Source organism: Bufo bufo, chromosome 1, assembly GCF_905171765.1.
Source record: "Bufo bufo chromosome 1, aBufBuf1.1, whole genome shotgun sequence".
NCBI classification, from domain to species: domain Eukaryota; kingdom Metazoa; phylum Chordata; class Amphibia; order Anura; family Bufonidae; genus Bufo; species Bufo bufo.
This window is the reverse complement of record NC_053389.1, coordinates 770,818,748-770,836,934: the sequence shown is the minus strand read 5'-3', so window position 1 is coordinate 770,836,934 and position 18,187 is coordinate 770,818,748. Positions and strand designations below refer to the sequence as shown.

Here is an 18,187-nt window from a genome sequence, read left to right as displayed (position 1 = left end):
GACACTGGTCAGATTTGCAAAAAATGGCCTGGTCCTTAAGGTGAAATAGGGCTGAGTCCTTAAGGGGTTAAACCTAGCACTTCTGCCTAGAGAAGCTCCTCCAGTTTTCCTACTCCGCCTGCTACTGGAGTGAGATTGTGACTTTTTAAAAAAAAAAAGTCTCAATGATAAATCTGGCGTGAAGCTCATTAACATAGCTAGCCACATCCACTTCCCCACCCATAATCCAAAACTGGAATGAGTGGTGTAAAAAGTCGCAAATTTTTGCGTAAACGCTTAAGCGAGTGCAAAATAAGTCTCAAAGGCCCTACTTTGTGACTTTTTGACTCCAGAATTTTGGCGTGAAGGTATGATAAATCAGGGCCAAGGAGTCTGGGTAAGTGATGATATGGCCCCCACATTGAGCCCTGATCTCAATATCGCCAAATCTGTCTGGGATTACATGAAGAGACAGAAAGATGTGAGCAAGCCTACATTCACAGAAGAGCTGTGATTAGTTCTCCAAGATGTCTGGAACAACCTCCCTGCCGAGTTCCTTCAGAAACTGTGAGCAGGTGTAGTGTACCTAGAAGAACTGAGGCTGTTCTTCAGGCAAAGGGTGGTGACACCGAATATGGATAGGATTTACATTTCTTTTCTTTTTTCTCTTTGCATTTTGCTAATTGATAATAAAGGGGTTGGCCCATCTCACTCATCACAGAGAAACAACAAAAAGAAATTCCGCAGCACTTCCAAGGCGTAAAATGAAAAAAATAGTTCTTTATTTACCAGACAGCAACGTTTCGATCCTTCTCTCTGGGATCTTTCTCAAGCAGTGCTTGAGAAAGATCGAAACGTTGCTGTCTGGTAAATAAAGAACTATTTTTTTCATTTTACGCCTTGGAAGTGCTGCGGAATTTCTTTTTGTTATATGCTTTGGAGGGGGACCGCCTTCATAGCCGCTTGCACTCCGCTGACATCGTTTTTCGCAGTGCGGCTCCTGTTGCCTTTTTTCTACATATCATCACAGAGAAAGATACAAAACATCCTGCACGATATGATAACTGAATATGCGGATATACATGGCAACATTTATAAAGAAAAAATAACTGAAAATAATGCACTAGAGTTAGACAATAGATGCATATTAAAGAAGAAGAAGAGTAAAAACGTTTTTATTTTTTAGCTAAAAAAACTAAATTATTCCATAGGAATATTAACCTTTTAGTGCCCCAGGTCTGATACTTGGAGGGACAAAGTACCTGCACTGCTAGTTCACACGCTGCACTACCCTTACCCACTCATTGTGCAGACAGAATTGCTCCTGAATTCCTCGCCTAATTGCAGCCAGCAGAAAAGTGGTTAATACTTCTACTCAAGCAAGCATGGAAGTGGGTGAGACAAAGGAAAGCATGCTCCGGGTTCTCCCAGAATCCTCTGCAGTGTTGCCATGCGCTGCCTGTGAGCAGCACGCTCTGCATGTGTCAGGCTGAGCAGTTGTCACAGAAACACGGCTTTAAATAATGCAATTACAGCAGAACATGGAAGGAGAAGTGAAGACCGATTACACCCCCCCCCCCCCTACCCCAACTCGTCTACTCTCCTGCCTAAGTGTGGCGCCTATTATGTACTTATCACAGGGATCAACATAGCTGGTTAAGTATTGCGGTGCTATCCTCTAGCAAAAAGTTATCATCTAGGCCAGGGGCCCCCAACCTTTTTTGCACCACACACCAGTTTCAACGAAATCACACGCATAACAAAACACAATGAAGTGCATATTACAGGGTCAGTGGTCAATAATTACCAATAATGACACTATATAAAGGTCAAATTATACCGCTTCACCATGACCATACCCATGTAGGTCCCAGTCATTATTCCAGTTTAGGCCCCCACTCAGTGACTGATCACCATGATGATATCTCCTGACCACAACTTATTTCTGCATAATTGGACACACGGAACACACCTATTTAGTAATAATACCTCTTTTTATGCCCCCCCAGTAATCATCCCCATTTAGACCCCAGTTGCACTCTGTAGTAATTTCCACTTATGCCCCAGTAAATATAATGCCCCCTGTAGTGCCCTGTGTACATATAATGACCCATGGCATTGCCTTTTCCACATATAATGCCCTCCCAGTAGAGCCCTCTTTACATATAATGACCCATGGCATTGCCCTCTCCACATATAATGCCCTCCCAGTAGTGGCCTGTTTACATGTAATGCCCCTCAGTAGTGGCCTTCTCACATATAGGGCCCCCCTCCCAGTAGTGTCCTCTGTATAGATAATGCCCCAACCCCTCCCCAGTAGTGTCCCCACAAAAAGAACCCTGACTCCCACTGTAAACCGATGCAGGAGGTCGCGATGATGTAATTGTGACCATCCTGCACCGTACCACTGTCTCATTGTCTCAATAGTTTCAGTTCCCACCATTCAACACCGGTGCCCCCTGCAGACCAGTACTAGTTGATTCGTGTCCCGGTACTGGTCTACGGCCTGGTGGCTGGGGATCAGCAACCTCCAACACTGCAGCTGTTCTGAAACTATAACTCCCAGAATCCTCCTTTCACTTTTATGGGAGTTAGAAGAACAGCTGAGCAAGTGTGCATGCTGGGAGTTGTAGTTTCACAACAGCTGGAGTGCCGAAGGTTGCTGATCCCTGCTCTAGGCTGTCTCCATGCTTATGTACATTTCCATTTGTAACCTGGTAAGGCTCTGTTCACATTGCATCTGAGGCCTGAGTTTACCCTATGGGCCGGGAAAGCTCCTGACGTATATGTCAAGTGTTTTCATAGGGGCCAAAAGAGTGTCCTTTTGGCCTCCTTTGGCGTGGTATAAGTTGGTATACCCGTCTTTCTACTGTATAGGAAAGGGCAGGGGACCACACTGTCCTATACAGAAGGCAAATGCAAAAATAAATTGTGAACCGCATGATATACAGTGCATTCAGTCTTTATACCCTTTTCACTTTTTGTTATGTTGCGGCCTTCTGCATAATGAGAAAGTAAAAACCAGAATTTTAGACATTTTTTGCTAAATTATTAAAAAAGAAAAACAAAAATTTTGCATAGATAGGAGTATTTAGACCCTTTGCTGTGACACTTGACATTAAGCTCCGGGCCTGCCATTTTTCTTGATAATTTTTTAGATTGGATCCTTGGTTGGAGTCTTCTGTGGTAAATTCAGGCGATTGGACATGATTGGGAAATACACAGCCCTGTCTGTATAAAGTCTCACAGCTAACAATGCTTATCAGAGCGAAAACCAAGCCATGAGGAGAGAACTGCATGTAGAGCTCACAGACGGGATTGTGTGGAGCCGCAGATCTGGAGAAGGGGACAAAAACTTCTGCTGCGCTGAAAGTTCCCAAGAGCACAGTGGTCTCTCTATAATTCTTAAATGGAAGAAGTCTGGAACAGCCAAGACTCTTCCTAGAGCTGGCCGCCCCACCAAACTAAGTAATCAAGGGAGAAGAGCCTTGGTAAGAGAGGTGAACAAGAGCCCAATGGTCATCTTGGCTGAGCTCCAATGATCCTGTGTTTAGATGGGAGAAACGTCCAGAAGGTCAGCCATCACTGCAGCACTCCTCCAATCTGGCCAGGAAGAAGCCTCTCTAGTTAAAGGCACATGGAAGTTTGCAAAGAAAAAAAAGCACCTAAAAGACTCCCGGGTCGTGAGAAAGAAGATTTAACTCTGTCTTTAATTCTAAGCGTCATGTCTGGAGGAAACCAGGCACTGCTCTTCACCTGCCCAATACCATCCCTACAGTGAAGCATGGTAGTGGCAGCATCAGAGATATGGAAACCTGATCCAGAGTGCTCTGGACCTCAGACTGGGACGAAGGTTTACCTCCCAACAAGACAATGACGCTAAGCACACAGCCAAGACAACACAGGAGTAGCTTAAAGGGGTTGTCCGGGTTCAGAGCTGAACCCGGACATACCTCCATTTTCACCCCGGCAGCCCCCCTGACTTAAGTATCGAAGCAGTTCATGCTCCGATGTTCTCCTTTGCCCTGCGCTAAATCGCGCAGGGCAAAGGCATTTTTTGGAGATCCAAAGACATACCGGGGCTCTCCATGGGGCTGCCAGGAAGCCCGGTGACATCACCGGCACTGATGGTCGGGATTTAGCACTGCCCTAGCCAGTAAAACGGCTAGGGCAGGGCTAAATCCCACCCATCAGAGCCGGTGACGTCACTGAACACACTGCCGGGTGGAAGTTTCCGCCCGGCAGTGTGTTATTGAAAACAAGAGACCTTGCCCTGCGCGATTTAGCGCAGGGCAAGGGAGAGCGCATTGGAGCATGAGATGCTCTGATGCCAACATCAGGGGGGCTGCCCAGGTGAAAATAAGGGTATGCCTGGGTTTAGCTCTGAACCTGGACATCCCCTTTAAGAATAACTCTATGTATGTCCTTGAGTGGCCCAGCCAGAGCCCTGGATAGATCTAAAAATGGCTGCCCACCGACAGTCCCATCCAACCTGACAGAGCTTGAGAGGATCTGCAGAGAAGAATGGCAGAAAATCCCCAAATCCAGGTGTAGAAACCTTGTGGCGTCATCCCCAAGAAGACTGGAGGCTGTAATCACTGCCAAAGGGGCTTCACCTAAGTCCTGAGTAAAGGGTTCAAATACACTGCTCAAAAAAATAAAGGGAACACAAAAATAACACATCCTAGATCTGAATTAATTAAATATTCTTCTGAAATACTTTGTTCTTTACATAGTTAAATGTGCTGACAACAAAATCACACAAAAATAAAAAAAATGGAAATCAAATTTTTTAACCCTTGGAGGTCTGGATTTGGAGTCACACTCAAAATTAAAGTGGAAAAACACACTACAGGCTGATCCAACTTTGATGTAATGTCCTTAAAACAAGTCAAAATAAGGCTCAGTAGTGTGTGTGGCCTCCACGTGCCTGTATGACCTCCCTACAACGCCTGTGCATGCTCCTGATGAGGTGGCGGACGGTCTCCTGAGGGATCTCCTCCCAGACCTGGACTAAAGCATCTGCCAACTCCTGGACAGTCTGTGGTGCAACGTGACGTTGGTGGATAGAGCGAGACATGATGTCCCAGATGTGCTCAATTGGATTCAGGTCTGGGGAACGGGCGGGCCAGTCCATAGCATCAATGCCTTTGTCTTGCAGGAACTGCTAACACACTCCAGCCACATGAGGTCTAGCATTGTCTTGCATTAGGAGGAACCCAGGGCCAACCGCACCAGCATATGGTCTCACAAGGGGTCTGAGGATCTCATCTCTGTACCTAATGGCAGTCAGGCTACCTCTGGCGAGCACATGGAGGGCCACCCCACACCATTACTGACCCAATGCCAAACCGGTCATGCTGGAGGATGTTGCAGGCAGTAGAATATTCTCCACGGCGTCTCAAGACCCTGTCACGTCTGTCATATGTGCTCAGTGTGAACCTGCTTTCATCTGTGAAGAGCACAGGGCTCCAGTGGCGAATTTGCCAATCTTGGTGTTCTCTGGCAAATGCCAAACGTCCTGCACGGTGTTGGGCTGTAAGCACAACCCCCACCTGTGGACGTCGGGCCCTCATATCACCCTCATGTAGTCTGTTTCTGACCGTTTGTGCAGACCTATGCACATTTGTGGCCTGCTGGAAGTCATTTTGCAGGGCTCTGGCAGTGCTCCTCCTGTTCCTCCTTGCACAAAGGCGGAGGTAGCGGTCCTGCTGCTGGGTTGTTGCCCTCCTACGGCCTCCTCCACGTCTCCTGATAAAACATCAGCCAGGAAGCATAGGAACTGAGAAGTGTACTGTGGTCACCACCTGCAGAACCACTCCTTTATTGGGGGTGTCTTGCTAATTGCCTATAATTTCCACCTGTTGTCTATCCCATTTGCACAACAGCATGTGAAATTGATTGTCACTCAGTGTTGCTTCCTAAGTGGACAGTTTGATTTCACAGAAGTGTGATTGACTTGGAGTTACATTGTGTTGTTTAAGTGTTCCCTTTATTTTTTTTGAGCAGTGTACTTATTATGTCAATGCAAGATTCTAGTTTTTCCTTTTCAATAAATTGGCAAAGATTTCTAACATTTTGTATTAAATGCAGAATGAGGGGGAAAACTCAGACTAATTTTAGCACAAGGAGCAACATAACAAAAAGTGAAAAAAATGAAAAGGCCTGAAGCCTCCGAATACATTGTTTAGTGACATATATTGAAGCCTACCAGCTGAATCCATGCATTCCTGGATCTGAGGCCTTGCTTTTTCAGGACTGGGGGCAGTACAGAGGCCCATAGATATTAGACCAGTGTCATCTGATCAGGTCCTGAACCCTCCATTATGGATATGCTCACACGTGCCGTTCTTTTTTTTTTTTTTTTTTTGCTGGTCATCTACCACTGTGTTACCTGGTAATGAAAAGCCACGGGCACACAATGCAGTGATTTTTGTAAAAGCCACGCAGTGTCCACGCTAGGGTTGTTGCGGGTATCGAAATTTCGATACCCAATCGATACTTTTGTCCCGGTATCGATACGATACCGGGATTTCCGTTTTTTCGATACTGGGCTGCGCTTCTGCGCAGTCTAGTATCTCTGAACATGAGCGCGCTGCTATCGGCGCGCTCATGTTCTCTCTCAGCAGCACGGGGAGAAGGAAGCTGTCCTCCCTCCCCCTGTGCTGCTGCCGCTGCCACCAATGAGAAGAGAGGGGCGGAGGAGGGGCGGCAATGAGAAGAGAGGGGCTGGAGGAGGGGCGGCAATGAGAAGAGAGGGGCGGAGGAGGGGCGGGCGCACTGCGCCACCAATGATAGGATTACTATCGGAGCGATGGGAGGAGACATCAGCTTCACTAGTGGGCGTTCCTTTTCCCTGCGCTGCGATTGGACAGCGCTACAGCCAGGGAGAAGGAACGCCCACTAGTGAAGCTGATGTCTCCTCCCATCGCTCCGATAGTAATCAGCAGCATGTGGAGCAGGAGAGGAGACAGTAATGGGGCACTGCGGGCGAACGGAGCGGCGCCCAGGACTAATGGTGAGTGCTGAGACATCGCTGGGCGCCGCTCTGTGTGGCCTAATAGTGAAAGTCTGGACTCATATACAGTAGTCAGTCTTTAACACATACAGGAGGCGGGTGCCGGCAGCAGAATCGCATTGCCGGCACCCTGCCCCTGACAGGGAGCTGCGATCAGCGGCAGTTAACTGCCGCTGATCTGCTAGTACCCGCCTCCTGTATAAAGGGGTAAAATCATTGGTGGTGCAGTGTGCCCTCCCCCTCAATCCCCCCATCCCATTAAAATCATTGGTGGCACAGTGCGCCGGCCCCTCTCAACCCTCCAGTATTAAAATCATTGGTGGCAGTGGCCACAGGGACCTCTCCACTCCCCCTCATTGGTGGTGCAGTGGCAGCTTCTGATCGGAGCCCCAGCTGTGTAAGCCTGGGGCTCCGATCCGTTACCATGGCAGCCAGGACGCCACAGAAGCCCTGGTTGCCATGGTAACATCCCTGATGCTGTGTGCACAAAGCACAGAGCAGCAGGGACAGTGTGGAGTCCTATTCACCCTGATAGAGATCTATCAGGGTGAATAGGAAAAGGGATGAAAGATCCCAGGTTCTAGCCCCTAAGGGGGGAAATAGTTATTAAATAAAAAGTGAAAAAAAAAAAAAAACACTAAAATATGAAGTATAAATCACCCCCCTTTTCCCAATTTCACATATAAAATATATAAATAAACATATTACATCGCCACGTCAGAAAAGTCCAAACTATTAAAATATAAAAAAAAAATCTAGGTGGTGAATGCCGGAACAGAAAAAATAAAATAAAAACTGCGCGATTCGCCATTTTTAAAAATGAGGAATGCACGTGGCTTTTTTTGTTTATTTTTTTCGCGTGGTATCGAATGGTATCGAGTATCGCAATACTTTTTCATGGTATCGAAACCGAATCAAAAATTTGGTATCGCAACAACTCTAGTCCACGCACCTCTGTTTCATGGCTTGGTCAGGAGACTTCTACATCAGTTTTAGTGGTGAAAAACGAAACCGTAAAACGTGCAACATGAGTAGCGCAATACTAAGGGGAAAGGTACTTCCAGGTGGACCATAACCAGTCATCCCTGACCTCCTATCCAAAGCAAGTATCATGCTGGACTGTCACTTACAGGGGTTGTGCCACCATTAAATGTTTTATATAATTCAGCATGAAAAACAACTTAATTCTGCAATTTACTTACTGTTCCTAAAATACTCCAGTTGTGAGAGATTCCCTTTACTTGCCCCCTGGTGTTTGTATAAATGTTTGTCCACCTACTGAGGTGGTCGCACATGCTCAGTACTATTCTTGAACTGCCATCAGCCATATCTACTGTTAGAGGCTGTGACTGTTTCGGACAGAGAGCTGCAGCAGAATGGAAACACCGCCTGAGCTGTGATAGGGAGAAGAAAGGACACACCGCCTGAGCTGTGATAGGGAGAAGAAAGGACACACCGCCTGAGCTGTGATAGGGAGAAGAAAGGACACACCGCCTGAGCTGTGATAGGGAGAAGAAAGGACACACCGCCTGAGCTGTGATAGGGAGAAGAAAGGACACACCGCCTGAGCTGTAAAATGGAGAGCGCTGCAGCAGAATGCACATATCCCTGAGCCGTAATAGGGAGAAAACTATAGCAGAAAGGACATGCCCTACGAGCTGTAATAAGGAGACAGTTGCAGCAGAAAGGACACACTCTCCCATAAAGGACACACCCCTGAGATACTAGCCTGAAGAAAATCTAGAAAAGCAATGAATGTGGAGATCTGTGGATCCATGTGAGCTTAGAAAGAGATTGCCATGTACTATATGACGTCTAATCTTTTAATTTTTTACATCAGTCATTTCCTAACCCCTTCAAAGGGTATATTCACATGTGGCAGAAATTTATGTGCCTGGAAATCGGCTCCATGCATTGGATATGGCAAATTTATGTATACCCCAAAACCTATTGGTAACATAGGACATCAATCTCCGATCATTGGGGGTCTCGCCACTATGAGCCCCTCCAGTCTTTAGAAGTGGCAGTGGTGGCCAGATCTTTATGACTATGGCCTCCATTACGTCTGTTACTGGCCACAAAGTGTGATCACTGCTACATATCCGCCCATAGGCTGTGCGTTTCATCATACGGCGGGAGCGCCTCTCCGTGTGCTTGGTGTACTCTGTCGCTGCCAGTGTTTCTCTTCCTGTTTATTCCCAGCAAGAAAGCTGTGTGTTCCCTGACTCTCCGCACACTTAATGACTGGGGGAGTGGGGTGGAAACAGATGGGGGTCTATTCTCAAACAATATGGCATATCAGCTCTTTTACACCAAGTATATGAATAGTTTTCTCTATCATTAGAGTGTCAGCTCTTGTGTTAATTTTGGCTCTTCATGAATTGTATAGATTATCTACTTTGTTTTCCCGGTTATTAAAGGGCCACCGCCTTCTAATTCACTGACACAAATTACTGTTGTCGGTGACAGTGTTATCAGACGTTTAGGTATTTACATGCAGTGTTTGAATCCAAAGCTAAGACTGGATACAGAAAGTATCCTCAGTGACCCGTTCCTGGCTTGTATATTTAAAGGGGTTGTCCAACTTAAAGAACCCATTTTTATTTTTCTCCTATTCTGAGTTAAGAGGCCCCGTCTATCAACTCAGAATAGGATAAAAATAAAAGAGGGGTCCTCTGCGTCGGATCCTTGTCTCTTCACCAGGGGGGGGGGGAGCTTTGTGATCAGCTTACTCAGAAGGGGCCTTTTTAACAAGTAGGGATTTCTGAAGCAGAGGGCCCCTTTAACTTAATAAAACCGAGAACTCTTTAAATTCATTATTGTAATGCAGTTTTACACGTGTTCTCTCATTCCAGGATAAGCTTTATCTCCTGATGATGGTCGACCCAGATGCTCCCAGCAGAGAAAATCCCAGTTTTAAGTACTGGAGACATTGGTTGCTCGCTGACATACAGGTAAAACAAACTGGGAAGTGGTCCACTAATCTGTCCAAATAAGAATGAAACCCCAGTAAGGAGTCTAAATCCAAGTCATAGCGGTGAATGGAGAGTGTACCACGCATGCATGGTCACCCCTCCATTCACCACTATGGGAATGCAAGAAATAGCTGACCTAGAGCTCAGGTACTGTATATTCACACCTCCAATAGCAGTGAATGGAGGGTGGCTGTGCTTGTGGGGGCTTTTTCTGGAGATAGGTGTGGTTCCCACCTCTGGGACCCGCTCCTGACATTGATGGCATGTCCTAGCAATATACCCCTTTAAGCTCTGCCTGCGGCATGACTTACAGGAAGCTTATCAAAATCCCATAAAGTGCAATAGTATACTATTGTAGTCTATGGTACAAGTGCTCAGAAGATTGCAATTTCCAAGTCTCCTAAAGGGACAAAATATTACAGTGCAAGAAAGTGTTTGTTTTTTGTTTTGTTTTTTAAAGGGTAGTGGCTGGATCCCATTATAGTCAATTAGGTCTGGCAAGCAGACGGCACTATCCAGCAATGCTGGATTCAGAGAACTCCGACAGGCTGTCCTCTGCCAGAAAAGCCTGCCGGAAAGCTGTGTTGCAGATTTAAAACTAAGCTAAACATTAGGCCTCCTGCACTGTGTCCGTTTTGCAGTCTACAAACCACTGCAATGTGCATTCAGCATTATCTACTAGAACCGTTTTGTGGACAAGAATAGGACATGGATTAAATCTGTGTGCTGTCTGCATTTTTTGCAGCCCCATCGAAATGAATGGGTCTGTGTGCAATCCTCAAAAATGCAGATCAAACATGGACCCCAAAACACATGTTCAGGAGGCCATCATTTTTATAATTTCATCTGAAAATGCCCCAACTATTAAAAACGATCTCCTAACAGCAAAAATAAATGGTGAATATTCTCTACTGATTCTGTTGGATCTCTCTGCAGCGTTCGATACCGTAGACCATAAACTCCTCCTCACCATGCTCCACTCAATTGGCCTTAAGGACACTGCTCTCTCTTGGTTCTCTTCCTATCTGTTTGGCTGCTCCTTTAGTGTATCATTCGCTGGCTCTTCTTCTCCTCTTCCTCTAGATGTTGGCGTTCCTCAGGGCTCAGTACTAGGTCCTCTACTCTTCTTCCTCTATACAGCCCCCATCGGACAGACTATCAGTAGATTTGGCTTTCGATACCATCTCTATGCTGACGACACCCAACTATACACTTCATCCCCTGACATCACCACTGCTTTACTCCAAAACACCAGTAATTTTCTGGCAGCTATCTCTAACATCATTTCCTCTCTGTATCTAAAACTGAACCTCTCAAAAACTAAACTTCTTGTCTTTCCCCCATCTACAAACCCACCTAAACTTGATACAGCGGTCCCTCAAGTTGCAATATTAATTGGTTCCAGGACAACCATTGTATGTTGAAACCATTGTAATTGGTTGGATCCGAGTCTGAGACATTGTATGTTGAAAATATTGTATCCTGAGGCCATTGTATCTTGAGGGATCACTGTATTTCAATTTTGGTCTGCAGCACTATCATAACTCCTGTGCAACATGCCCGTTGTCTTGGGGCCACATTTGACTCTTTCCTTTGTTCCCCATATTCAATCACCTACACGCTCTTGTCGTCTGCACCTCCAGAATCCGCCCTTTTCTTATGGTAGAAACGGCAAAAACTCTTGTTGTTGCCTTGATTCATTCGCGTCTTGACTACTGCAACGCATTACTAATCGGTCTCCCTCTCACTAAACTCTCCCCCCCTTCAGTCTGACCTAAATGCTGCAGCCAGGCTCATCTATCCATCCAACTGCTACACTGATGCTACTAGTCTATGCCAGTCACTTTACTGGTTGCCTGTCACGCCTGTGTGTGGGAGGGAGACACCACGCCGGACGAAGGAGAGGGAACAAGCCCTGAACGCAAGGGAAGAAAGAAGGACACCTAGTCAAATCCCTAGTCACAGTCCTGACTGGCTATCAGTATGAACAGACCCCAAAGGTAGGTGAGTTCATATGCAGGAGTACCTAGAGTCCTAACCCTATAAGACCCTGGCGATAGTGACAGGACTTAGATTACCTGTTCCAGAAAGGAAAGGACGACCAGGAGTCTCCCTCAGGCCTACAACAAAGGGCAAGGGAAAAACAACACACAGAAAAACCAAAACAAAATGCAAAAGGGAAAAGGAAACACTTAACTTTCCAGTAGCTATGGCAGCAACAGGAACTCAGCCAAGAACCAAACATCAGCAGACTACAGATACCACTGAAGCTATAAACCGCACAGCATTGTGGGAGAAGCAACTATAAATAAGGAAAGTTAAATGACCACAATAGCAACACCTGGAGGTTAGAGGTGTGGCCAGTATCAAAAACAACACAGACTTCTATTGATCCACAAGAAAACCTGTCAGATTAAAGCACGCGTGACAGTATCCCCCCTTTTACGGGTGACCACCTGCCCATCTAGGACCGACCTTATCCGGGTGAGACCTGTGAAAAGCTTTCACCAAACGAGTGGCATTAACGTCAGATGCCGGTACCCACATCCTTTCCTCTGGTCCATAACCCTTCCAGTGAACAAGATACTGAAGAGATCTACGAAGGACTCGAGAATCAATAATCTTGGCAATCTGGAATTCCAAATTGCCGTCCACCATGACAGAAGTGGGTGGCAAGAAAGACGGCTCCAAGGGTTCCACATTATCTCTTCAACAAAGATTTATGAAAAACATTATGTATTTTCAGGGCCCGAGGAAGTTCTAAACGAAAAGCTACAGGATTAATAATGGCACTGATATTATATGGACCAATAAATCTTGGACTCAACTTCCAAGAAGATACCTTCAACTTAATATTTTTTGTGGACAGCCATACAAAATCACCCACTCTTAGGTCCAGACCATTCATTCGTTTCCTGTCAGTCACACATTTATACTTGTTGCTCATATACATCAAGTTATTTTGAATTCTCCGCCATATGGATGATAATGATGCCGAAAAACTTTCTTCCTCAGGGATACCAGAAGTATCTGAACCATAAAATGTTCCAAACTGTGGGTGAAACTCATTGTCACGGTGGGAAGTGGGGGGAAAATCCACACCGTACAATGTAGGTTGGCGGGATATGCCACTAGGCCTAGAAACAGGAATAAAGGGAGCAGGTCACCTTCTAACACACCCCTAAATCCTAGCCCTGACCTCCTAACTGTATGAGCAAACCCTAATGGTGGGAGGACTCAAACCCGTAACCTCGGGCCCTACTAACCCTAGAGATCCATGGTAATAATGTCAGGGCTAGGAAACGACCTGTTCATCCATGACACGGATGAACCGGAGTCTCCAGCAGACAGTAGCATAAACCAAATTGGCAGGTAAGCACCCAGCGCAAACAAGACGCACTGGAACAACAGCACTTGCCTGCCATAACCACTGGATGAAACAACTGCTACTGACTAGTGGTTCCCCCTCTGGGAAACCCTGGAGCCCACTTCCGCAGGCAGGTGGTCAACACTGTTCCCCCTCCGAGGAACCCAGGAGCCCCCTCACCGGAGGCACAACACACAGGGAAACGCCTTGCATACATCTTAGACGAACAACACCCTGAACATAAACCCACACCAAACAACAATACAGGTAAGGTAGGGAACATGGAGGATACAAAGGGATGACAAACTATGTCCAACAAGATGGCCCTCAAACTGTGGACAGATGGTAAGGTCCAGGATGGCAGCATAACTCCAGCTCCACAAGAAGCTGAAGTCCCACTCGCCTCAGGCTCCAAGCCCAAGTACTATAAGAGCTCACACCCAGCTCCACCTTGCTCACACTTTAACCCCATACCCACCAGAATGGGAAGGGACAACAACCTTAAAGGGGAAGTTTGTAAACATGCTAAAAACTACACATTGCCACCGGCAACAAGCATGCACTGCTAAAGTGTCACGGTCCACTACCACCAGAGCATGACACAGCCGTGACACCCATATGACCCAAAAAAACTGCAACTTCCCAGTGTCTACAATTATTTATGGCAAACTCTGCCAGGGACAAAAACGAGGGACCACTCCTCCTGGTTCTCAGAGACAAAACATCTTAAGTAAGTCTCCAGATTCTGATTAGTGTGCTCCGTCTCTCCATTCGACTGAGGATGAAAAGCCGAAGAAAAAGACATGTGTACCCCCAGCCGAGTACAGGACGCCTTCCAGAATCTGGACACAAACTGAGTCCCCCTATCCGAGACCACATCAGAGGGAATGCCATGAAGTTTCACAATGTTGCGAACAAACACTTGTGCAAGTGGTTTAGCATTAGGTAGGCCATGGAATGCAATAAAATGCACCATTTTACTAAAACGATCAACTATCACCAGAATGACTGTCTTTCCTGACGAATTAGGCAGATCCGTGATAAAATCCATAAGTGGGTCCATGGTCTGGACGCGATGGGTAACGGAAGTAGAGATCTGGAAGGCTGAGTATGTGTTACCTTAGCGTGTGCACAGGTACCACAAGCCGATACATAGTCCTCAACACACTTACACAACCCCGGCCACCAGAATCTACGAGAGATGAGGTCGGCAGTGGATCTACTCCCATGGTGTCCCGTAAGAACTGTACAGTGATGTTCCTCAAACACCTTGTGCCGCAATTCTGATGGCACAAACAATTTCCCAGAGGGGCAAGAATCCGTGTGCGTCTCCCTGAGCCTCTAACACCTTCACCTCTAGGTCGGGGTAAAGAGCGTATATCCCCACTCCTTCCGCCAGTATAGGACCCAAATTTTCAAAATCACCACCTCCAGGAAAACTGTGACAAGGCATCCGCCCTGACATTCTTAACCCCTGGATGATAAGTGACAGTGAAATTAAAACTAGTAAAAAAAAACGACCATCTGGCCTGCCTCGGGTTCAGTTGTTTAGCCGTCTCCAGGTAAGCCAGATTTTTTTGATCTGTGAACAGTGATTGGATGAATCGCCCCTTACAACCAATGACGCCACTCCTCAAAAGCCAACTTAATGGCCAGTAACTCTTTGTTACACACATCATAATTTCTCTCTGCGGCAGAGAGGTTTTTTTTTTTTTTTAGAGAAAAAGGCACATGGACACCATTTACCTGGTGACGGGCCCTGCAATAAAATTGCTCCTACCCCCACCTCGGATGCGTCCACTTCCACAATGAAAGGTTGTGAAACATCCGGCTGCACCAATATAGGGGCAGAAGCGAAGCACTCCTTAACCGCAGAAAAGGCTCGCAACGCCGAATCAGACCACACTGAGACATCCGTCCCTTTCTTAGTCATCGTAAATTCAGAATAAACCACGGCACTCATAAGTTCTGTTGCATGAAGTTTTTGTTTTATTTTATAATTTTTTTTATATTCCAGCCGTAATAAGTTCCTGGCCAACGTTTCGGTGCAACCTAGACGTTGTTCACGGCCTGGTATAGATATAGCTAAAAGTACAAATCATAAACTTTTTTTAAAGGACATTTATGGTGTATTAACAGTAGATGATAATATAAAATGTTACATGATGCCATAGCAGAGAGAATAACAATCATATATAAAAAGGAACATTATTGTTGCAGAGAGTTAATACAATGGTAATATCCTTTATATTAGGATATCCCAGGGTGGTAGACAGGAGACCATCTTAGGATGAGGTAATAGGAACGATGAAGATTCCTGTGGATTTGAAATGAACATAATGCAACCACGAGTAAGTATTGTATCAACGCACATATATACCCAATGAGTTAATTGTCAGAGAGGCGGATTTCTATACATTCAGCATTTGTGTCTTTATAATAACTGTTCTCTTAAAAGGGTAAGTATAGTATCATCATACCTTATAGCCATATACATATATCCCGTGACTTTCTACAAGAGCGGCATTTGTGCCTTTAGGAAGAGCAATAAAATATATATGGAGCACTAATTTAGGTAAAGTATGAGTAGCACTGGTAGATAGAGATTTAGATTTTTGTATTCTATGACTCTTCCTGTTCTGGGCACTATATGTATTGCACTATACGATTACTCCTGCAATTTGTAATACAAAAATAACATTCTCTGTTACTAACAGTTTTTTTTACAAATTGCATAATATAACGTGGTCTCAAAAAGAAGGAAATGCTCAACCCCATATGCAGTTGGGCATTTATAACCAGGGGAGCAAATCCTGCACATGTGGTCCGTTGCTAATAGCGATCCCCAGCAAGAAATGCATGCAATGGAGGATGCCCACAGCAGACCACAAGTGCCGCATAGACATCCTACACCAGATATCAAAATGTGTGGATGTAATTGACTATATCAAATAAACATTTAGAAGAGTAGGTGCACTACTGTGGTGGATCCAATCAACAAAATCTGACTAAACCCTCGCACTGATGTTAAAATGAGACTTTAGCCAATATATCCTTATATGAAGGACATACCGGAGCCTGTGCACCACATCAAGGTATCTCAGATGGCACGGGACCTAACGCTAACCTACCTGTGCCATATGGGCAGTACCAGGGGTCAGTGGGCGAATTACAAAAGCGTAAAGTCCGACTCACAGCAAACAGCTCCCAGTTGCCTCCAGTGTGAAACCACACATGCAATGGGAGGAGGCTGTGAGTCCCACCCAGAGCTGACTGATATGATGCAGGCCTTACAGGTGCACCGAATGCTGCCTATAGATGAAAATCAGGCACATTCAAATTGGAGTTTATACACCTCCAGACATACATATACAAATGACATAATATAACGTGGTCTCAAAAACCAGGAAATGCTCAACCCCATATGCAGTTGTGCATTTATAACCGGGGGAGCAAATCCTGCACATGTGGTACGTCGCTAATGGCGATCCCCAGCAAGAAATGCGTACAATGGAGGATGCCCGCAGCGGACCACAAGTGCCACATAAACATCCTACACCAGATAGCAAAATGTGTGGATGTAATTGACAGCTCTGGGTGGGACTCACTCCCTCCTCCCATTGCATGTGTTTCTCACTGGAGGGAACTGGGAGCTGTTTGCTGTGAGTCGGACCTTACGCGTCTATAATTCGCCCGCTGGCTCCTCATACTGCCCATATGGCACAGGTAGGTTAGCGTTAGGTCCCGTGTCACCTGAGATACCTTGATGTGGTGTGCGGGCTCCGGTATGTCCTTCATATAAGGATATATTGGCTAAAGTCTCATTTTAACATCAGTGTGAGGGTTTAGTCAGATTTTGTTGATTGCATCCACCACAGTAGTGCACCTACTCTTCTAAATGTTTAACTCTTTTTTTTTTTTTTTTTTATATATTTTCTGCATACAGATGAAGTGACCCCACTCAGCCAGGTAGTATATACCCAGGTAGAAGTAACAACAGAATAATATATACTTAATATACCCATAAGACCAATCATAAACTAATACCCACTAACCTCTTTACTACCTGGGCTATTCTATATCACCATTTCATGTATAAGATTGTGCATGTTTATTCATTCATATGTTTATTTATTTATAAAATTGCACATTTACTTTCATACATTTTTAAATTTTCAATTTTTTCATTATTTCATTGCTTTTTTCATTATTTTTCTTAATTATGTCCACTATATTCCCCCCTTTCAAACACAATAATTCATTCTCTCCATGTCTATATATATTTACATATCTACACATTCAAGCTGCTTCTCCTTATAACATGAGGTCAGCCACTCCCCCTACGAATCAGCAGCGATATACACCTATCCGCTTACCCAGTATTAGTGACAGCGTGCCAGTTCCCTGACTGCGCTCCACAAGTATAGGCGCGGTAGACGCCGCATTTGTGTGAGGGGAGGCGCCAGCACCACTACAAAAGGTGGGAGCAGGGAGCTCCCGGGTGACGCGGTCTTCAGCTTCAGCTCGGCTGACGTCACTTCCGGGATTCTCCTGCTCCCATTCTTGCTCCGGCGTCGGCGTGGATACGCGATCCCCCGATACTTCCTCCGGTGGGTAAGTATAGGGCGTGCAGCCGAAGCGAGGGGCCGTACATCGGTACACACGGAGGGTAAGTGGGGCGGGGGGGCGGCACGGCGCTGACACCAGCCAGACAGGTTCACACTCACCAGCGGCAGCCGGATCACTGGCACGCACGCCCGATCCTTGCGCCGCATCCACCCGCCTCCTCACATGTGTTCTTTCCACAGGTCGTCGCTAGTGGCAGTCCGGCATCCCTCACTATAGCTG

General features: G+C 45.9%; 1 protein-coding gene across 1 annotated transcript in view; it reads left to right on the top strand.

Moving 5' to 3' along the window:
• Window positions 1-18,187, top strand: part of PEBP4 (phosphatidylethanolamine binding protein 4) — an 81,540-nt gene that overhangs the window by 29,870 nt on the left and 33,483 nt on the right. The window contains exon 4 of the mRNA XM_040414795.1: window positions 9,853-9,951. Within this exon, the coding sequence (XP_040270729.1) occupies window positions 9,853-9,951 (99 nt within the window). The remainder of the gene's footprint in view (window positions 1-9,852; window positions 9,952-18,187) is intronic.